Raw genomic sequence first — 18678 nt, 5'->3', positions numbered from 1 at the left:
TTTGTCGAACACCTTGCGGGCGCCGAGCGGCGGTGAGCGGCCGGGTGCTGTTCGTTGGAGGACTGCCGCGCGCGACGGGTAGCGGTGACTAGAAGGAGATGGAGAAAGCCGCGACGGTGCGGGGATAGGCCGGGGGAGCGCCAGAACGGTCGCCGGAAGAAATGGCGTGGTGCGGGCGGTGGCGGCACCGGCGGCTGGATGGGGTAGGTGGGTCGAGCGCTCGAGAGTCCAGCGCGTGGGAGCGGACGCAGCAAATAAGCGGCACGCGATGGCGTTTCGGCCTGTGTGCTGAACTAGATATGTCGCGCGTGCGGTTTTTGCGCCTCCGCTGGAGCGGCCAGAGCGGTAGCGCGCGCAAAAAGTACTAATTTTTCAGCGCGGCGCTTATATAGCACGGCTGTTGGAGATGCTCTTAGCCAAAGCCTATCCCTAGTAGGAGTGCTTGATTAGATGATGCTAGAGCCTATCCCAGAGGCTTTAATTCCTTTTTTTATCAATATAAATATAACCATTGTGACAAATGAATGATTGTGAAGAAAAAAAAAACTGTATGCAATGCTCTCTGAGATTACATTACACACAAGCGAGATGACCTGCATTGTATCAGTTGCTTACCGCACGCATCGGGCTATGGCAGGGCGACGTGCCGTGCTGCAGCTTGATGAGGTTGTAGTACATCCCCGCGCGGCCGAGGGCGACGAGGTCGCGGTGCGTCCCTCTCTCCGCCACCCTCCCGTCCTTGACCACGGCGATCATGTCCGAGTTCTGCACCGTGGAGAGCCTGTGCGCCACCACCACGCACGTCCTGGTCCCCTGCAGCATCCGGTCCACGGCGTCCTGCACCAGCCGCTCCGACACCGTGTCCAGCGCGCTCGTCGCCTCGTCCAGCAAGAGGATCCTCGCGTTCTTCAGCACCGCCCTCGCCAGCGCGATCCGCTGCCTCTGCCCGCCCGACAGCTGCGCCCCGCGCTCCCCGATCTGCGTGTCGTACCCGCTCTCCATCCCGCTGATGAACTCGTGGGCGTTGGCCAGCGCCGCCGCGCTCCTCACCTCCTCCTCCGTCGCGTGCTCGTCGCCGTACATGATGTTGTCGCGGATCGTGCCGGAGAAGAGCGTCGGCTCCTGGCTCACCAGCGCCACGTGCGACCGGAGGTGCGTCAGGCCGTACCCCCGGATGTCCTTGCCGTCGATCAGGATGGAGCCGCTCCGCACGTCGTAGAACCGCTCGATCAGCCCGATCACCGTGGACTTGCCCGACCCGCTCGGCCCCACCAGCGCCACCGTCTTGCCCGCGCCGATCTCGAGGCTCAGCCCGGCGAGCACCGTCACCTCCGGCCGCGTCGGGTAGCTGAAGTGCACGTCCCTGAACTCGATGGCTCCCTTGATCCCCTTCTGCATCTTCTCCTTGTCGTCGTCGGACTCGCTGGCACTGTCGCTGGTGCCGGATTTGATCGCCGGTTCACGGTCCAGCGTGTCGAGGATGGACTGCACCGCGTCGCCGCCTTGCGCCAGGTCCGACGTCAAGCTCCCGGCGTCGGCGATGACCCTCCCCATGCTCATGAGGATGAAAAACACCTGGAACAGCTGCGTGGTGTTGATCTGCCGGCTGGCCATGAGCTTGCCTCCGTACCACAGAGCGAGCGCCGTGCTCGCCGTGGCGTTGAACTGGCACAGGCACAGGCAGAAGCCCGAGAACCAGGACTGCGTGATGGTGTCCTTCCTCGGGCCCACCTGCGCGGCCTCGTACAGCTGGAGCATCCGCCGCTGCGACGAGAAGGCGGTGATCGTCCGGTGGTTCACCACGGCCTCGCTGGCGAGCTGGCTGCCCTGCACCTGCGCCTTCTTGGCCTTCCTGGAGCCGGCCGTCATGAGCACCTTCTTGAAGTAGAAGCTGGCGATCACCAGCGGCTGCAGGGCCATCATCACCGCCGCGAGGCGCAACGACACGTAGAGCGCCAGCGCGAATCCCAGGGACGCCGTGGCGCCCGCCTGCACCAGCAGGCACATCCGGTCCCCGACGAGGGACCGGACCTTGGTCGCCTGCGTCGCCAGCCGCGCGCACACGGCCGCGCTCGAGTTCTCGTCCTCGTCGAACCACCCGACCTCGAAGGAGAGGATCTTGGCCAGCATCTGGTCCCGGACGCGCTCCGTCAGGCGCTCGCCCATGACGGCGAAGTTATAGTGCTCCACGATGTTGGCGGCGATGCAGACTATGGCGATCGCGAGGAAGATGAGAGAGTAGGCCCTGGTCTTTGCACGGATGAGGTCGTGGTCGGTGAGGAAGTACACCGCCGGCAGCGAGCCCATGCTGTACGAGTAGAGCGGCAGCACCGCGCCGAATATGATCGCGCCAGCGCACCCGAGCAGAGCCTGCTTCCACTCCGGGCGGTTCATCTTGAGCAGACGAAGATGCAACGACTTCTGGGGCTGCGCTGCGTGCGCGACGGGGACCGCGAGCTGGCTGATTTCCACGGTGGGCTCGACAGACCGGAACGACCGCACCGGGCTAGGTCGGAGCTCGCCGGCCGGCGACGCGATCTCCACGCTATGGAACTTCTCCTCCTCCTCTACCACGCGGGGCCCGTCCGCCTGCGCCGCGGACGAGCTCTGCAGGTGCACCATCTTGGCGTACACGCCGCCTTCGCCTCCGTCCATGGCGACGAGCTCGTCGTGCGTGCCGAACTCCACCACGCGGCCCTCGTCGAGCACGGCAATCGTGTCGGCCTTGCGGAGCGTGGAGAGGCGGTGCGCCACGATGACGGTGGTCCGGCCCACGGACGCCCGGTCCAGCGCGTCCTGCACCGTCCGCTCCGACTCGGAATCCAGCGCGCTCGTCGCCTCGTCCAGGAGCAGGATCTTGGGGTCCCGGATGAGCGCGCGGGCAATGGCGATCCGCTGCTTCTGGCCTCCCGACATCTGCGTCCCGAACTGCCCCACCTGCGCCATTTTCAGTTCAGTCATCAGTATACTGAAGCAATGAACAAAATCTTAGCAATGAACTATAGCTAGCAAAATTGTTACGGTGGCATACATGCGTGTTGTATCCATTGGGCAATTTGGTGATGAACTCGTGGGCATTAGCCATCTTGGCCGCGTCGATGATCTGCTCCGGCGAAGCCGTCTCGTTGCCGAACAGTATATTCTCCCTGATGGACGTGGCGAACAGCACGGGCTCTTGGCTCACCAGGCCGATCTTGCTCCGGAGCCACTCCGCGTTGAGCGAGCCAATGTCGTCGCCGTCGAGCAGTATCTCCCCGCTGTCTGGGCGGTAGAACCTCTGCAGCAAGGCGATGACGGTGGACTTCCCGGACCCGCTGCCGCCGACGAGCCCGATGGTCGCGCCCTCGGACATGGTCAAGTTGACGCCGTTGAGCACCCGCGTGTCCGGCCTCGACGGGTACGTGAAGTGCACGTCCTTGAACACGATCTGGCCCCTCACGACGTCCTTGGTGGCGCCCTTCTTGCCGGCCTCCTTGAGAGGCGGGAGCTTCTCGATCATCCCGCGCATCCGGGCCGCCGCGGCCGAGGCGTCCACGAAGTAGCGTAGGTTCGGGAGCGCCGCCATGATGGAGCTGAAAAGGCAGAAATGCACAATGACATGATCGATCGAGCTGTTGGTCCAAGGTCGAAAGGAAGGGGTTGGATTGTACTGTATTTGCGTGCTTACATTCCCGCCAAGACGATGCAGATGGCGGCGACGAAGACGTGGCCGCCCTGGGCGTGCTGGTGGATGACGAGGACGCTGGCGAGCCAGGACATGAAGGACCAGACGGCGTAGATGGCGCCCATGCTCCCGATCACGGCGCCCTTGATGAGCCCCTGCTTGATGCCCAGCGCCGTGCTCCGCGCCAGCGCGATCCTGAACCGCTCCAGCGTGTGGCGCTCCCCGTTGTAGGACGCCACCGTCCGGATGGAGGAGACGGCCTGGTCGGCGATGCCGCCCGCGGCTTCGTAGGCCGCGCGCGACTCCCCGGCCGCGGCGACCATGCGCTTGCCGAGGACCACGCTTGGCACGAAGAAGAGGAAGGTCAAGGGGAGGCCCGCCAGCGCGAGGCGCCACGCGAAGACGAAGCACACGGACATGGCGCCGAAGAAGAGCGTCACGTTGGCCAGCACCATGGGAAGCTGAAAGGGAAACATGTCAAGAGAGCGTGCCTGCGCGGAGGCGTGCGGCTGTGTCAAGGGAGTGGGGATTGGTGGCCAGACCTTCTCGCTGAGGAAGTCCTGGATGGTGTCGGCGTCGTCGGAGATGGTGGTGATGATCCCGAAGGTGGTGGACTGCGAGGAGGGCGCGGCGTCGAAGAAGTGCACCTCCTGCCGCAGCACGGCCTCCAGGTACAGCCTCCGCATCCTGGACGCCTGTCGCTCCGCCGTTCTGGTCCAGCACACCCCCTCTGCTCAGCCGACATGGGTCAGGAGAACCATTCAGTCCGAGTAACAAAATCAGTTTGACCGTATTTACTACGTACTGTTGTGCTTACCTAGGAAAGAGCATGCGCCCACTGCAACCGCGAGATACAGCAACCGGAGCGCGAACTGAGACCACAACAAACAAACAAGAATAAGCTCGACACACTGCGACAGGAGACAGACTGACAGAACTACGTATATACTACTGTAGCTGGTAGCAAGTGGAGCAGAAGTATGTTTTTAGCGCCAACCTTGTCGACGGCGCTGGAGCTGAAGGCGCTGCCGGTGCTGCCGGCGCTCCCGGCGGCGCCGTAGCTGTTGATGATGTCGCCGAGCACGAGCATGAGGAGCGGCTGCATCATGCCGTCGCCGAAGCTCCCCAGCACGCCCAGCATCATGAGGCTCAGGTCGTGCGCGTCCGCGTACCGGACCATCTCCAGGAACGACGCCTTCCCTGCCGCCGCGTCCCCCATCGGCTGATCTTGATCGATCGATTCCTCAAGTTTTCGCTGGGGAAGAGGGAGCTTAACCAGCTAGATCGATAGTCGTTTTACTCAGACTTCTGTGTTCTGTCGTCCGATCATGGGGCGGGATGCAGCTACTTATCGGTAAATCGTAGTCAGTGGTTGCTGTCCTCCAATCAGATGGCACAGCTGGGCCGTGGTTCTCGTCACGTAGCCGAGCGCCGGATGGAGGTTTTCTGAACGAGGAATATGCTGACCGGTGGTCGATCGGAGTTGGACATTTGGTGGTGCTTCCGACTTTCGTACTTGTTCAGTCGAGAGAGATCGATGCGGCCAAATCGGGTTCACGGAAGCGCTGACGAGTGCGTTACTTGTTCAATCGAGAGAACGTGCCTTGTTTACTCGGAGATGTCTGTGAATTTGAGTACAGGTGGTTGAGTCTGCTGATCTTCTGTTTGTGGTTACTGTACTTCTCAAGTGGATGTCAGCTTAGAGAAAGACAGCCTTTGCATGATTGAGTCGGTACACGTATTTCCGTCCAAAATGAACGTAGGATACATGCATGTACTCTCGTCAGGTCTATCATGTACGTGTACTCTGCCGGCCTTTGCTTGTCTCTTTCTTTGTGTCCCGCATGTCCCTACCAACGATCCCGTGGAACAGGAAAACAGTGAATTGCATCATCGATGTCAATACACGCACACAATTTGAACCGGATTGTGGATCGCCGTTATCATATTCCGTGACGCTATCTTTGATTACGGACTTGGGATATCGAAAGATCTCGCCATTTTCTGTCCGGAGGCCTTTGGGCACAAGTGATTGGTTCCGCTTATCTTCTGTTTGGTGTTTAACTTGTCAAGTGAAGGTCAGCTCAGAGAAAGACAGCGTTTGCATGATTGAGTTATTAAGTACATTAATTAATTAATGGGTTTGTCTAGGTCTCAGTCGACTGAGACTTCGCGAAGTCTCAGTCAAGCAATGTAGTATGCAAGAAAAAAAAACTGAAAAAAAATTGTTTGCACAAATCTCAATGCAAGATCAACGGATTGTAGTATCGACTGAGACTTCGCGAAGTCTCAGTCGACTGATTTTTAGCAAAGCCGTTAATTTATGTCTAAAAATATTTAGTACGCGTATCTGTCATGTACACCGCCGGCCTTGTTCGTCCTTTTGCCGTGTCCGTAGCACATGGACAGAGACACATGCCCCCCTACTAAATTTTACAAAACAGACAGTTCGCAATCTGTCCGAAAGGCCACCAAAATTTCCACGCATAACCACGACTCGAATGTTAATGTTTTGGATTTGCCAAATCTGCGAGAAACTATAGCAACCACTGGCTGGTACTAAACGTTTGAACGGACACAACTCACTAATTATGTGCAAACACAAACGGCAACCCAAACTCTTTTCGCAATGAAAAGCCTCAGAGCGAACTATGTTATCGTATGTAGTCGGAAGGCGAAGAAGCGTTCAACGACTTGGATGAAACCATGCTCAGGATATAGAAACTGAGCGTGGACGCTGGATTTGATCAAGACAACTTAAATGGGTCGGTTGGTGCAATTATCCGTGATCACTCTGGACAGTTTATTGTCGCTGCAAACGAAATATTGAGTTCTTGTTATGATGCTTTCACAGCTGAAGCAACAATTAAATTTTGGCTGAACTTGGCACATATGGTAGGTTGCAGCAAGATTGAAATGGTCTCAGATAATGAAGGGGTTGTCAATGATCTTAATGAAGATGGCTCGAATTCAGTAGCAAGTGTCATTATCGATGACTGTTTCTTTATGAAGTTAGATTTTAACCATGTCTTGTTTGAGCATTGTAATAGAGATTGTAATCAGGCTGCTCATGAACTAGCTAAATTAGTTAAGTACTCTACTCCTAGTGTCTGGATGGATTCGCCACCAAATGAGTTGATGTGACGCCCCCGATTCAATCGTACACTAATCATGCACGCAAACGTGTACGATCAAGATCAGGGACTCACGGGAAGATATCACAACACAACTTTAAAACATAAATAAGTCATACAAGCATCATAATACAAGCCAGGGGCCTCGAGGGCTCGAATACAAGTGCTCGATCATAGACGAGCAGCGGAAGCAACAATATCTGAGTACAGACATAAGTTAAACAAGTTTGCCTTAAGAAGGCTAGCACAAACTGGGATACAGATCGAAAGAGGCGCAGGCCTCCTGCCTGGGATCCTCCTAAACTACTCCAGGTCGTCATCAGCGGGCAGCACGTAGTAGTAGGCACCTCCAGTGTAGTAGGGGTCGTCGTCGACGGTGGCGTCTGGCTCCTGGACTCCAGCATCTGGTTGCGACAACCAGAAAGAAAGGAAAGGGGAAAAAAGGGGGGAGAAAGCAACCGTGAGTACTCATCCAAAGTACTCGCAAGCAAGGAACTACACTATATATGCATGTGTATATGTGTAAGGAGGCCATATCAGTGGACTGAACTGCAGAATGCCAGAATAAGAGGGGGGATAACTAGTCCTGTCGAAGACTACGCTTCTCGCAGCCACCGTCTTGCATCAAGTAGAAGAGAGTAGATTGAAGTCCTCCAAGTAGCATCTCCAAGTAGCATCTCCAAATAGCATCACATAGCATAATCCTACCCGGCGATCCCCTCCTCATATCCCTGAGGTAGAGCGACCACCGGTTGTATCTGGCACTTGGAAGGGTGTGTTTTATTAAGTATCCGGTTCTAGTTGTCATAAGGTCAAGGTACAACTCCAAGTCGTCCTGTTACCGAAGATCACGGCTATTCGAATAGATTAACTTCCCTGCAGGGGTGCACCACATAACCCAACACGCTTAATCCCATTTGGCCGGACACACTTTCCTGGGTCATGCCCGGCCGCGGAAGATCAACACGTCGCAGCCCCACCTAGGCAAAACAGAGAGGCCAGCACGCCGGTCTAAACCTAAGCGCACAGGGGTCTGGGCCCATCACCCATAGCACACCCGCACGTTGCGTGGGCGGCCGGAAGCAGAACTAGCCCCCTTAATACAAGAGCAGGCTTACGTTCCAATCCGGCGCGCGCCACTCCGTCGCTGACGTCTGAAGTGCTTCGGCTGATACCACGACGCCGGGATACCCATAACTACTCCCGCGTAGATGGTTAGTGCGTATAGGCCAGTAGCCAGACTCAGATCAAATACCAAGATCTCGTTAAGCGTGTTAAGTATCCGTGAATGCCGAACAAGGCCAGGCCCACCTGTCTCCTAGGTGGTCTCAACCTGCCCTGTCGCTCCGCCTCAAAGATCCACTCGCGGGTGCTCCACCAGCCGACCCGACTTTAGTCTCCACATGTATCATGTATAAAGTATATAGTATATACCCGTGATCACCTCCCGAGTGATCACGGCCCAATAGTATAGCAAGGCAGACTGACAAGAATGTAGGGCTAATGATGATAAACTAGCATCCTATACTAAGCATTTAGGATTACAGGTAAGGTATCAACAGATGTAGCAACAATGTCAGGCTATGCATCAGAATAGGATCAACGGAAAGCAGTAACAGGCTACACTACTCTAATGCAAGCAGTATAGAAGAGAATAGGCGATATCTGGTGATCAAGGGGGGGGGGGCTTGCCTGGTTGCTCTGGCAAGAAGGAGGGATCGTCAACTCCGTAGTCGAACTGGGCAGCAGCAGCGTCGGTCTCGTAGTCTACCGGAGAGAAGAGGGGGAAGAAACAATGAATACAATGCAAACAAATGCATATCGATGCATGACATGACAAGTAACGATGCTAGGTGTGCCCAATCGTGGTAGTAGGTGATACCGACGAAGGGGGGAAACATCCGGGAAAGTATTCCCGGTGTTTCGCGTTTTCGGACAGATGAACCGGAGGGGGAAAGTTGCGTGTTTGGTATGTTAGAGGTGGGTGGTGGACGAACGGGCTGCGTATCCGGGTTCGTCTCGTCGTTCTGAGCAACTTTCATGTAGAAAGTATTTTCATCCGAGTTACGGATTAAAAGATATGATTTTCTAAAGATTTAAATCATTTCCTGATTTTATTTAGTTATTTAATTCCAACATTATCCAAAACAGTGAATGATGACGTCAGCATGACATCAGAGTGATGTCAGCAGGTCAACTGGTCAGTTGACCAGTCAAACCAGACAGGTGGGTCCAGTGGGACCCACATGTCATTGTCAGGGATATTAACAGAATTCTAAAACTAACTAAATTGGGTTAATTAGTGGGTGGGGCCCGGTAGTCAGTGAGAGATTAGTGTTTAATTAATTAATTTAATTATTTAGCAATTTATCTATTTATTTTTATTCGTTTTAAGACATGGGGCCCGCATGTCAGTGGCAGTGGCTGCCACATCAGCGTAGTTGACCCGGTCAACTTGGCCAGTTGGGGCCCCAGGCCCACAGGCAGTGACCCAGGGGGTGGACCCCACGCATGCCACATCAGCCGACCGGCGTTTAGACGCCGGCGAGTCCGTTTTCGCGGCGGCGCGGCTCGGGAGAGTGGCGGGTTTCGCCCATAGGGCACCAAACCGAGCGGGACCGGTCGCGTTCGAACGGCAAGACGACGGCGAAGTGAGTGGGGGTGGTTGTAGAGGCGGTGGTGGCCGGAGTCGAGCGCCACGAGCTCGTCGGCGGTGAGGTGGTTCGGGCGCGAAATGAAGATGGCGACACCGCGCGCTTCGGGGCTAACGGGAAGGCCAGGGGGGAGCTGCGCGACGCGCCGAGCACAAAGGACTCAGCCCCGTGACCATTTGGTCACCGGAAGGGCGCCGGCGACGCGTGCAGGCGGCGGCGCGGTCGGGTGCTTCGGCGGTAGCTAGCTAGGGCACCGTGAGGCGAAGAAGGAGAGGGGGAGAGGACGGAGTGTAGCTCACCGAGCGGTCAAGAAAGACCCGTGGTGGCTTAGGAGCAGCAGAGCTCGTCGGGGAGGAAGGGGATCGCCGGCGGCCGTCGAGGAAGCAGACGACCCGATCCGTGGCCTGCGGTGCTCCTTGAGCTCGATGGCGAGGCGTAGCCGAAGTAGAGGTCGTCGGCGCGTCTCGTGGACGTGCTAGCGAGGCGCGGGGTGGCCGGTGGCCGCGGTTATGGCGCAGCCATGGCGACGGCGGCGCTCGGTTACGGAGGGGAACGAAGGGGAGCGCGGTGGATCTGAGGGGGAAGGCGCAAGGACCGAGGGGAGAGTGGGGGCGAGTGGGAGGAGAGACCGAGGGGGCGCGGCGTCGGCGTCCTTATCCCCTCGTCTCGTCGCCGGCGAGGGGGGTTCGGCTGGGACGTGCCCTGTTCTGACCCGGGTCGGGGGAACATGGGAAGGGGACGCGGTGCGGGAGTTGGGCCGGCTGGGCCGGCCAGGCTGGCTGCGGGCCAGGGGGGTTGGGCGGTGGCCGTGCGGGTGGGTTGGGCTGCCTGGTCCAGGGGGCTTCCCCCCCTTTTTTGTTTTTTTTGTAATCTCTTTCTCTTATTTATTTTCCCTTTTTGTTTTATTTAGTTTTAGAGCATTTAGGCATTTTATAAAATGGTGTTTGCTTCACCATAATTACCAGTGCAATATTTGGCAACCCCCGAACATTTTCGCTTTGCCTTTGAAAACTTAGGGTGTTTGTCACTAATTCATATTTTGAATTTGCAATGATTTTGAACTACCACTTGATTAGCAACAGTAACACGGATGACATGGCATCATTAGTAGAGTTTTATTGTAGCCTAATTATCCGGGCGTTACGGTTGATCTCCTTCCTTGTAAGTGATACAATCACTTTGATAGAATAAAGGAAGAGATTAATTATAAAAAAAGAAGTCTTCGGGTTCTCATATTGAAGATTCACTTTTAGGAAGTACTGGGAAAACATGTGGTGGAGCGTATGGGCTATGTTGCTGGACTGGACTCAAATTCTAGTCAAAATATTTTCTAAACGAACAAATAATATCTCCTACCCACCAAAATGTCCAAAGTTTGGAAAATTTCGTCCAGGTTTGAAACCCGGGTTTGTAAATCCATTTTCTGTGCAAACACCGATGCACGTGATCAAATCCCAGCGCCTCATGTTTATCCGTTTAATAAAAAAACACCGAGGCACGTCCGTGTTGTAGCAATTGCACTGTCCATCCGAAATCAGGGGGAAATGTCTCGTGTTACGGGTGAGATTCTTTTTTTTTTGCCAAGAAAACTTCTACTCTATTCATCATCAATCACGATAGTACAACGTATACTAGAAATTATAAAGTTTATATTCAGACCCGCAAAGCACCTAGCGATGACTATAAGCACTGATCAGTCAGTCAATCAACCATCGACTTTAAAAAAATATGGAAAAAGAAAGATATCGAAGAAGTTCATGAATTCAAAAATGTTCACGGATTTTTTAAAAAGTACACAAACTTAACAAAAGTTCATGAATTTGAGAAGAAGTTGATCTAATTTGGAAAAAAATCAAAGAAATTCGTGAATTCATTAATACTTTTTTGAATTTGCATTTCTTTAATTCACTATTTTTTTGAATTCGTGAACTTCATTCAAATTCATGAATTTCTTGTATGTTTGTGAACTTTTTTGAATTTCGTGAACTTTTTCAAACGGTCGAGTCAACGATCAATGGGTCAAATCAACGGTTGATTCAGTGGTCAACACGAGCTAGTCAACAGATCAAACCCATGGCGAGACGACCCGAGCGACCCACCAGCTCGCGTTCGTGGGCCGGCCCACGTGATGCTGCAATCAGCGTCAGTTGTCTTCGGGGCGCTAAAGACGTCAAATAGGGAGTCTCACTTGATCATACCACCGCAACACCTCTCGTGTTGGGCTTCAGGTGGTTACAACATGACACATACTCCCTCCGTTCCCAAATACTTGTCTTTCTAGGCATTTTAAATGGACTCAACATGCGGATGTATGTAGACATATTTTAAAGTGTAGATTCACTCATTTTGCACTGTATGTAGTCACTTGTTGAAATCTCTAAAAAGACAAGTATTTAGGAACGGAGGGAGTATTTCAAACCAACTGATTCTGTCTTTCTACTCTCTCAAAATCGAGTTAATTGCACAGAAGTACCATAATTGGGGCATCACATGCAGATTGGTACCAAGATTACCAATTTTCGCACGTCAGTACCAAGATTATGCCAGGCCGTTGCAAATAGGTCTAAACTGTGTATAAACGTGTATTGACAGTGTATTTGACCATCGGGGCCCGCCAGTCAGGTGCCGACGTGGCATTTTTTTTGCAGAAAACACCCTTGGTTTATACATAATCACATAAATGCCCATTATTTTGTGGGAGAAAAGGCTCCTGAGAGAGACTTTTTTTCGTTAGCAAATTTCCACGGACTCATTTGAAAATTTCCATTGAATTGGACAAATAAACAAATAAATGAAAAAACCGGCCAGCATGATTCGATCCCGCGACCTTGTCGCACAGGAACTGCAAGGCCCTTTCTGTTAGAAAGCAAGCGAAACTTATTTTATATTAGCCCCGATACGTTTGGGCCGGCGGTTGGGCTAAGCGAAGCCTGCGATTTATTTTTGGTTTCACCTTTTACTAGAACGCGTGCTGGGGCTCGTTCATTGCCCAGGTCTTTTTTTAGGAATGCCCAGGTTTCTTTTCGTTTTGTTTCTCTTAGTATGATTTAGTTTTGTTTCTGGTTTTGGCTTATTTTTAGGTTTTTCTTCCTTTCTTTTTCTTTCTTTTTTCTTTTTTCATTCACTAGGTTGGTTTTTCTCCTGGATTTTAACATACTTAGAACATGTTTTTAAGACAGGCCTCAGTATATGATGAACATGTTTTCAAATACCCATGAACATTTTTTTTGCGTATAGTGAATATTTTAATACACAATGAACTTTTCTTTACAAACGGTGAACATTTCTTTAATATAATGAACTTTTGGTAATATACGTTGAACAATTTTCTTAGGATATGGTGAACATTTTACATAATGCGCGGTGAACTTTTTCTAATTTATGGTGAACATTTTCTTAATACATGATGAATTTCTTTCGAAGATGTGTATTTCAAAAAATGTTCACCATGTATTAAAAACCTGTTGTGTAAAATTATTCTTGCATCTCAAGAAACAAGTTGATTTTTAATAAAAGTTGAACAGTTCCAATGCATTTCCAAAATCTTTTTTTTGCGGAAAAATTTCCAAAATCTATTATGATTACACAATTATTTTTAATACATGTTGTCAACTTCTGAAGTAACTGAGAATTTTAAAAAATACAATCAATATACGAGTAACTAAAAAAACGGTGTATTAGGCATATAATTTTTTTCAATAGTTGTGTATTTGAATAATGTAATAATGAGGATACACAATAATTGCGCATGCTTGTAGTCCTGAGTGAATACACATAAATTTTGGGCCGTGCGTGTCTTCTAGTCTGGTGCTTGACAATTAATAATACTAATATGTAATCACAAAAGAAATGTATTAATATCATCATTAAAAATAATGCGTAACTCGCGAACCAACGTGTGGAGTTCAAATCCTCGTGCTTGCATTTATTCCTGGATTTATTTCAGGATTTCCGGCGATGCGCATTCAGTGGGAGCAGACGTTCCCGTCGACGACGAGGCGCCTACGATGACTTCGCAAATCTCAAGATGATATGCCGGCTTAGTCTTTCGGAGGTGCTCATAGGGGTAAGGTGTGCATGTGTGCGTTCATAGGGATGAGTGTATGCGCGTGTATATGAGCGCTTGTATCTGTACTGATGTTAAAAAAATGCGTAACTGGATAAAGAGCGCCTAATATTGATGTTCAAAAAGAATGGCACCAAATCGATATTACTATCATCCTAGCTGATCACTTACCTCACTCAAATATCAAAACTCCTTTTTTTGATCCCTAGCATGCAACATATTCATAGCTTACAAGATTCATGCCATCCCTCAGTGATGTTACAAGAGCCACATCTAAGCAAAACAGAGGAAATGCATGGCTCAAGCATGATAAAAGCACTAATATTTTGAACAAAAGAGTGCTAATAAAGTCCAACTTTTAATACCAATAGAGCTGCTAGTGACTGGATAAAGAGCGCATAAGGCATGGAAATCAAGAGATCGATCCTGATCCTACAAGGAGCAAATTATTTTAGATGAATCAAAATAGTTTGCCTAAGAGCCTTCCACACATGGAATCAAGGTCATAAGATAGCACAAAGGGCTATTTAAAAGCTAAGAAAATGATGAATAGGAACAACGAACAATGTTCCAAATCGTCTATTTATGCACCCAACGATTTCGTGCACTTGGCTTGTAAGCTTCTGATCCGCTCAAGAAACAAGGAAGTGTTATAAGAACTGCAACCAAATCTATCTTAAAACGAATGATATTTTAAAAGAGACATCAAGCTAACAAATTGAAAACCATGTGTATGAACAATCATATGTCAAACATATGATGGCAACAAAAAAAATACATAAATGCTCTTATACCGACATCAGTTCTAGTTGGCACACCAATTTGAAGTAGAACCACTTTATCAATCCATTCAGGGTTTTCCTCAAGAAACTTTTCAAAGGCCAAAATCTTTTGTGGAATTCCTTTGATCATGTCAAGTCGTTCAACACCAAGCATTACCTATGACAACAATTGGGAACAAATACTCTGTAAGACTACAAGAGACGTCGACAAATTATTGAATTTTTAATATATGAAATATAGGTCAAATCAAAAAAGATGTTGATTGTGTGGTTTATAAGTTTGTAGGTCAAGATTTAATGTCCTACATTAGAATAACATGACAGAAATGGAAGTGTGACTTTCAAGGTGGCATTTATGAGTTATAACCGCTGAAATATGCATGGTAGATCTGGAAATTACAAAAATACAATGGCCGCATCCTATCAGCAATAAGGAGAGGCCAAGTATGGTGAAAGTTGCCTTTGAGTAGTAATTTTCCACCTTATTAAGGTGTGTTACACTTGAACCTAAAATTGCATCTGAACAATATTTAAAAGTAAGCTTGGAATGCAGAAATTAATTGTTATGTAGACATCACAAAATTTGTGGGTAGTTTTGTTATGAAACCAGTTTTCATACCAACTTACATCAAGGTATAGACTCCATATGCATCTTTACATGTTGATAATGAATCTTGGTATATTTTTTGCCAGGTTACTCAAATGAAGTATCTGGGTTACTAATGTTGAATGATTAATATCATAACCAAGGAAAAGAAGTCTCATATTTTTATATTATCTTGGAGCATGAAGTATCAAGTCTTTTCTCACCTTCCGTCCCGCAAATGGCTCTGTCTATTCATTGACATGTCTTTTTGCTGCTGCAATGTCCAACGTCCTTTTGAAATGATTAGAGTCTATCCCAATTGGAAACTGAAGATTTCAGCCACGTGAGCAAAAAGAATCACCCGTTTTTCGAAAAACAAATTAGATTTGTATAAATCATCATAATGAGAGGTAGGAATAGGTACAATATTGAATTGCTTAACAACTAATGGTATTTCACATAATTTCTCTAGGGTAGGGGGCCATAGCCCCCTTGGCCCTAGAGAAGCACCACCACTGATCCCAAACATGTCAGATGAACAAACTAATAAACATAAAACTTCTTATGTGTACCGTTGCAACCCGTGTCAACTTTCCCTGGTCTGCCACACCTTCATGGGTACCCTTGAGTCCATGTATTCTGGTACATGCACTCGTGAAATGCCTTGAATAGTAGTATGTATGAAATCTAAAGAATAAAATCAGTAAGAGCTAAGAACAACCATAGAACAACTTATAAAGAAACCATTACTTATAAAAGCAAGATGCATGCTCACCCGACTAAATCAACACAAAGCATGGAGCAAAGCACCTCCAAGCGTGATGGCAACGTGTGGTAAATCTTCGAGGAATGGAACAGTGTGTGTGTAGGAACCACCTCATGTTGATGTCACGCTCACCGAGGCACTTGGGCAGGAACATGATGTGGTAGTCATGGCACCAGATCACATCCCCTTCCTTGTAGTGCTCGTAGACGACATCCGCAAAAAAAGTTCACACAATTTCAAAAAAGCGAAGAAGTTCGTGAATTCAAAAAAATTCGCCGATTTTGAAAAAAAATCACAAACTTCAAAAAAGTTCACAAATTTGAAAAAAGTGTCATCAATTTCCACCACGTGCTTCCCATCGTTCATTGTCATAATCATACTTGAGATCGTTCGCAGCTTCGCTAGATCGAATCTGCATCTTATGTGGTTTGTTTTGGAAAGGGAGAAAAAAAGAGAAAAAGGTATTAAAAAAGTGAGAGAAAAAGGTTTTAAAAAGTGAGAGACATAATAGAAGAAAAAAAGACAAAATTTGGATCTATCTGGACTCAATCTCGTACCTCAATTTGGTTAGAATATGTTTTGCATAGTGTTTAGAAAAACAATCATGTCTTTCTTATACGAAGTCTGTTTTGGCTCCACAAATACTCAAATTAAGCTACCAACGAGCCACGTCTAAATAGTTGCAAAAGCAAGTTCAATATTTGGCACCTCAAAATCGGCTTCTAAATAGGACTTTTGCCCTCCGAAGTTCGCGAACACGGTTTATCACAGTTTTAGAATTTTTTGCCTCCTCGTCCTAGCTCGGACTTGAGTGATTATTTTTGCGTTGGAAAGCTTGAGCCAATAGAATTCTTAAGAAAAATTATGAGAAAATTGGCACACAATTTTCAAGAGGAAAGTTGGAAGTAGAGTTTTTGGTATATCCTGTTTAGCGGTTGTTTCTCATCATTATTATCTTTACTGCCATTATGATCTTCGCTTATATCTTGTTGTCTAGAGCTACTTCATATCCTTTGTTGTTGCCAGTTGTGCTACACCATGACCCCATTAGTGTTATAGGCTCGCGTCTCTACTCCAGTATAGCCTAGGACCAGCACAGTACCATTGTTGAGTGTTTATTTAACACTGCATCTCTAAATTGGTTATTGCTAATATTTTACTACCATAATTTAAGCTTTCCAAGCTAAAAAATGCCTCAAAAAAAGAGGAAATGCCCTACCTTTTTCCAACTTTGTAACCCAAACCCAACCCGATCGTCGTCTATGATTCTTTCTCGCGTACACCAACCTAGAAAGAGAGCGGTTGCGGCTGCGGCGACGAGGGCGCCTTCCATCTTGGTTACGAAGAGAGCAATGCATTCAACGGGTGGTTAAATGGAGGCGGTGGAGAAGGAAATTTGTGACAAGAGGATGGAGGAGTGGGAGAAATGTGAGGCGGTGATGGAGGAGCAAAAGGTGAAGAAGGAGAAGGAGGAGGAGGAGGACGAGGAGGAGAAGAAGGCCAAGAAAACGGCGATGATAAAGGCCACGATGGAATCTGTTGAAGCGGTGGAGAGGAAGATCTTGGAGAAAATGGGGAAACCCGAGGATCCCCGGGAATAGTTTCATGGTTTTTGGACGAGGGTTTGGGGCGAAGACGGCTATTTTGGTGAATTCGAGGATGACAGTGAGTGTTGTAACCTCTCTGCCTACACACGCTTTGATTTCATTTATTATTTCCCTTCCCATCCGTCCTTACTAGCATTGTGACATGTCACTCATGCAGCTACCATCTCCGCCATGCGTCTCACCTTGTCTGACAATGGCTCAACAATGAGCACACTATAGTTCTTTTTAGTCAAAGTTGGAAAAATTGATGAGAGTTTACAGTAGCCGTTGGATGTGTATGAGTTCTTTGCCGTACGTGATGTGGTGGATCACAAACGCAACATGATCTTCTCCTGTGGCAGGGATAACTGCCAAACCAGCAGCAAAGAGGTTCAGCACTATGTGCATCTATCTCTAGTCAATAAATGTGAAATCATTCCTTTACACGGGCTTTTAAGAAAGAAGTAAGAATATAACACATCAAAGTGGCTATAACTACTTATAGTTATGCCAATTATAGATGCTTCTAAAAACAGTAATAATCTAGTTTAAAGGCTTTGTTTTTGTTACGCGATAATGAATCAATACCATAAGAATAAATAGTCAAGTTTGGTAGTAATCTCTTGTTTGTGTGAAATTTTAGTTACAAATGCTTATGGCATCTCTTCATGAAGGAAAAATGAACTTCCAACATGTAAGCAAAGGAATTCATTTCACATGACAGTTTCCAAGTCAGTTAAACTTATTTTTTCTAAATTTATTCAATTCACGATAACCACTACAAATAGTTTTTTCACTTACCAAATTCTAGGAGAGTAGAGGCAAAGAGAGAAGCTCCAAGTTAAGATCCTACCATGACAAAATATCTTCTAGTCGTGATCGCAATTGCTACAATTGTGGAAGACCCGAACACTATTCCAATGAGTGTACGGCTCCCTATAAAAGAGAAGAAGACTCACCCAAAAGGAGAGGTAGAAGAGAAGAATCACCTCCAAGAGAGAGAAGGAGTAGAGATGATCCTTATGAACGAAGAACCTCTCACAGAAGCAAGGATTTGGAAAGGAAGGACAAGTCATCAAGGAGCTACACAAAACGAAGACATCAAGCTCATATTGGTGAATGGGTATCGATTCTGACTCCGACCACCAAGAGAGAAGTTATCACTTCGACTCCGAATATACTCAAGATGAAGGTGTTGCAGGTCTTGCACTTGTGTTAACCAACTCCTATGCCATATTTGACTCACCAAATGAAGGAATTGGAAGATGCTTCATGGCTAAAGGCCCCAAGGTATCACACCCCGAGTATATTGATTTCAATAGTGATGAAGATGATTTGCTAGGTGATCATGAGTTACTTATTGACAATGCTATTGATGAAAACTATGATGAAATTGCTATTAAACATGCTAACCAAAATGAAACAAATGACAATGATAAG

The 18678-nt window shown here is 48.5% G+C and overlaps 1 protein-coding gene across 1 annotated transcript; it reads right to left on the bottom strand.

Moving 5' to 3' along the window:
- Positions 1-451: 451 nt before the first annotated feature.
- Positions 452-4952, bottom strand: LOC123041547 (putative multidrug resistance protein). The gene is made up of 6 exons (XM_044464145.1): positions 4662-4952; positions 4482-4536; positions 4207-4394; positions 3668-4125; positions 3032-3572; positions 452-2937 (listed from the first exon to the last, which is right to left on the bottom strand). Exons 1-6 carry the CDS (start codon positions 4881-4883, stop codon positions 604-606), a joined length of 3798 nt encoding a protein of 1265 aa, XP_044320080.1. The 5' UTR covers positions 4884-4952; the 3' UTR covers positions 452-603.
- Positions 4953-18678: the final 13726 nt, after the last annotated feature.

The sequence above is a fragment of the Triticum aestivum genome, chromosome 2B, assembly GCF_018294505.1.
Source record: "Triticum aestivum cultivar Chinese Spring chromosome 2B, IWGSC CS RefSeq v2.1, whole genome shotgun sequence".
NCBI classification, from domain to species: Eukaryota; Viridiplantae; Streptophyta; class Magnoliopsida; order Poales; family Poaceae; genus Triticum; species Triticum aestivum.
The sequence above is the reverse complement of the archived record's forward strand: the minus strand, read 5'-3'. Positions and strand labels throughout refer to the sequence as shown.

What these genes read in the sequence shown, in the direction of transcription:
- LOC123041547 (XM_044464145.1), bottom strand. Translation starts at nt 4,883, where the DNA reads ATGGGGGACGCGGCGGCAGGGAAGGCGTCGTTCCTGGAGATGGTCCGG. An exon ending in GGGCGCATGCTCTTTCCTAG is followed by an intron (nt 4,395 to 4,481) that starts GTAAGCACAACA and finishes TCGGCTGAGCAG; the next exon opens with AGGGGGTGTGCTGGACCAGA. An exon ending in TGCATCGTCTTGGCGGGAAT is followed by an intron (nt 3,573 to 3,667) that starts GTAAGCACGCAA and finishes CTGCCTTTTCAG; the next exon opens with CTCCATCATGGCGGCGCTCC.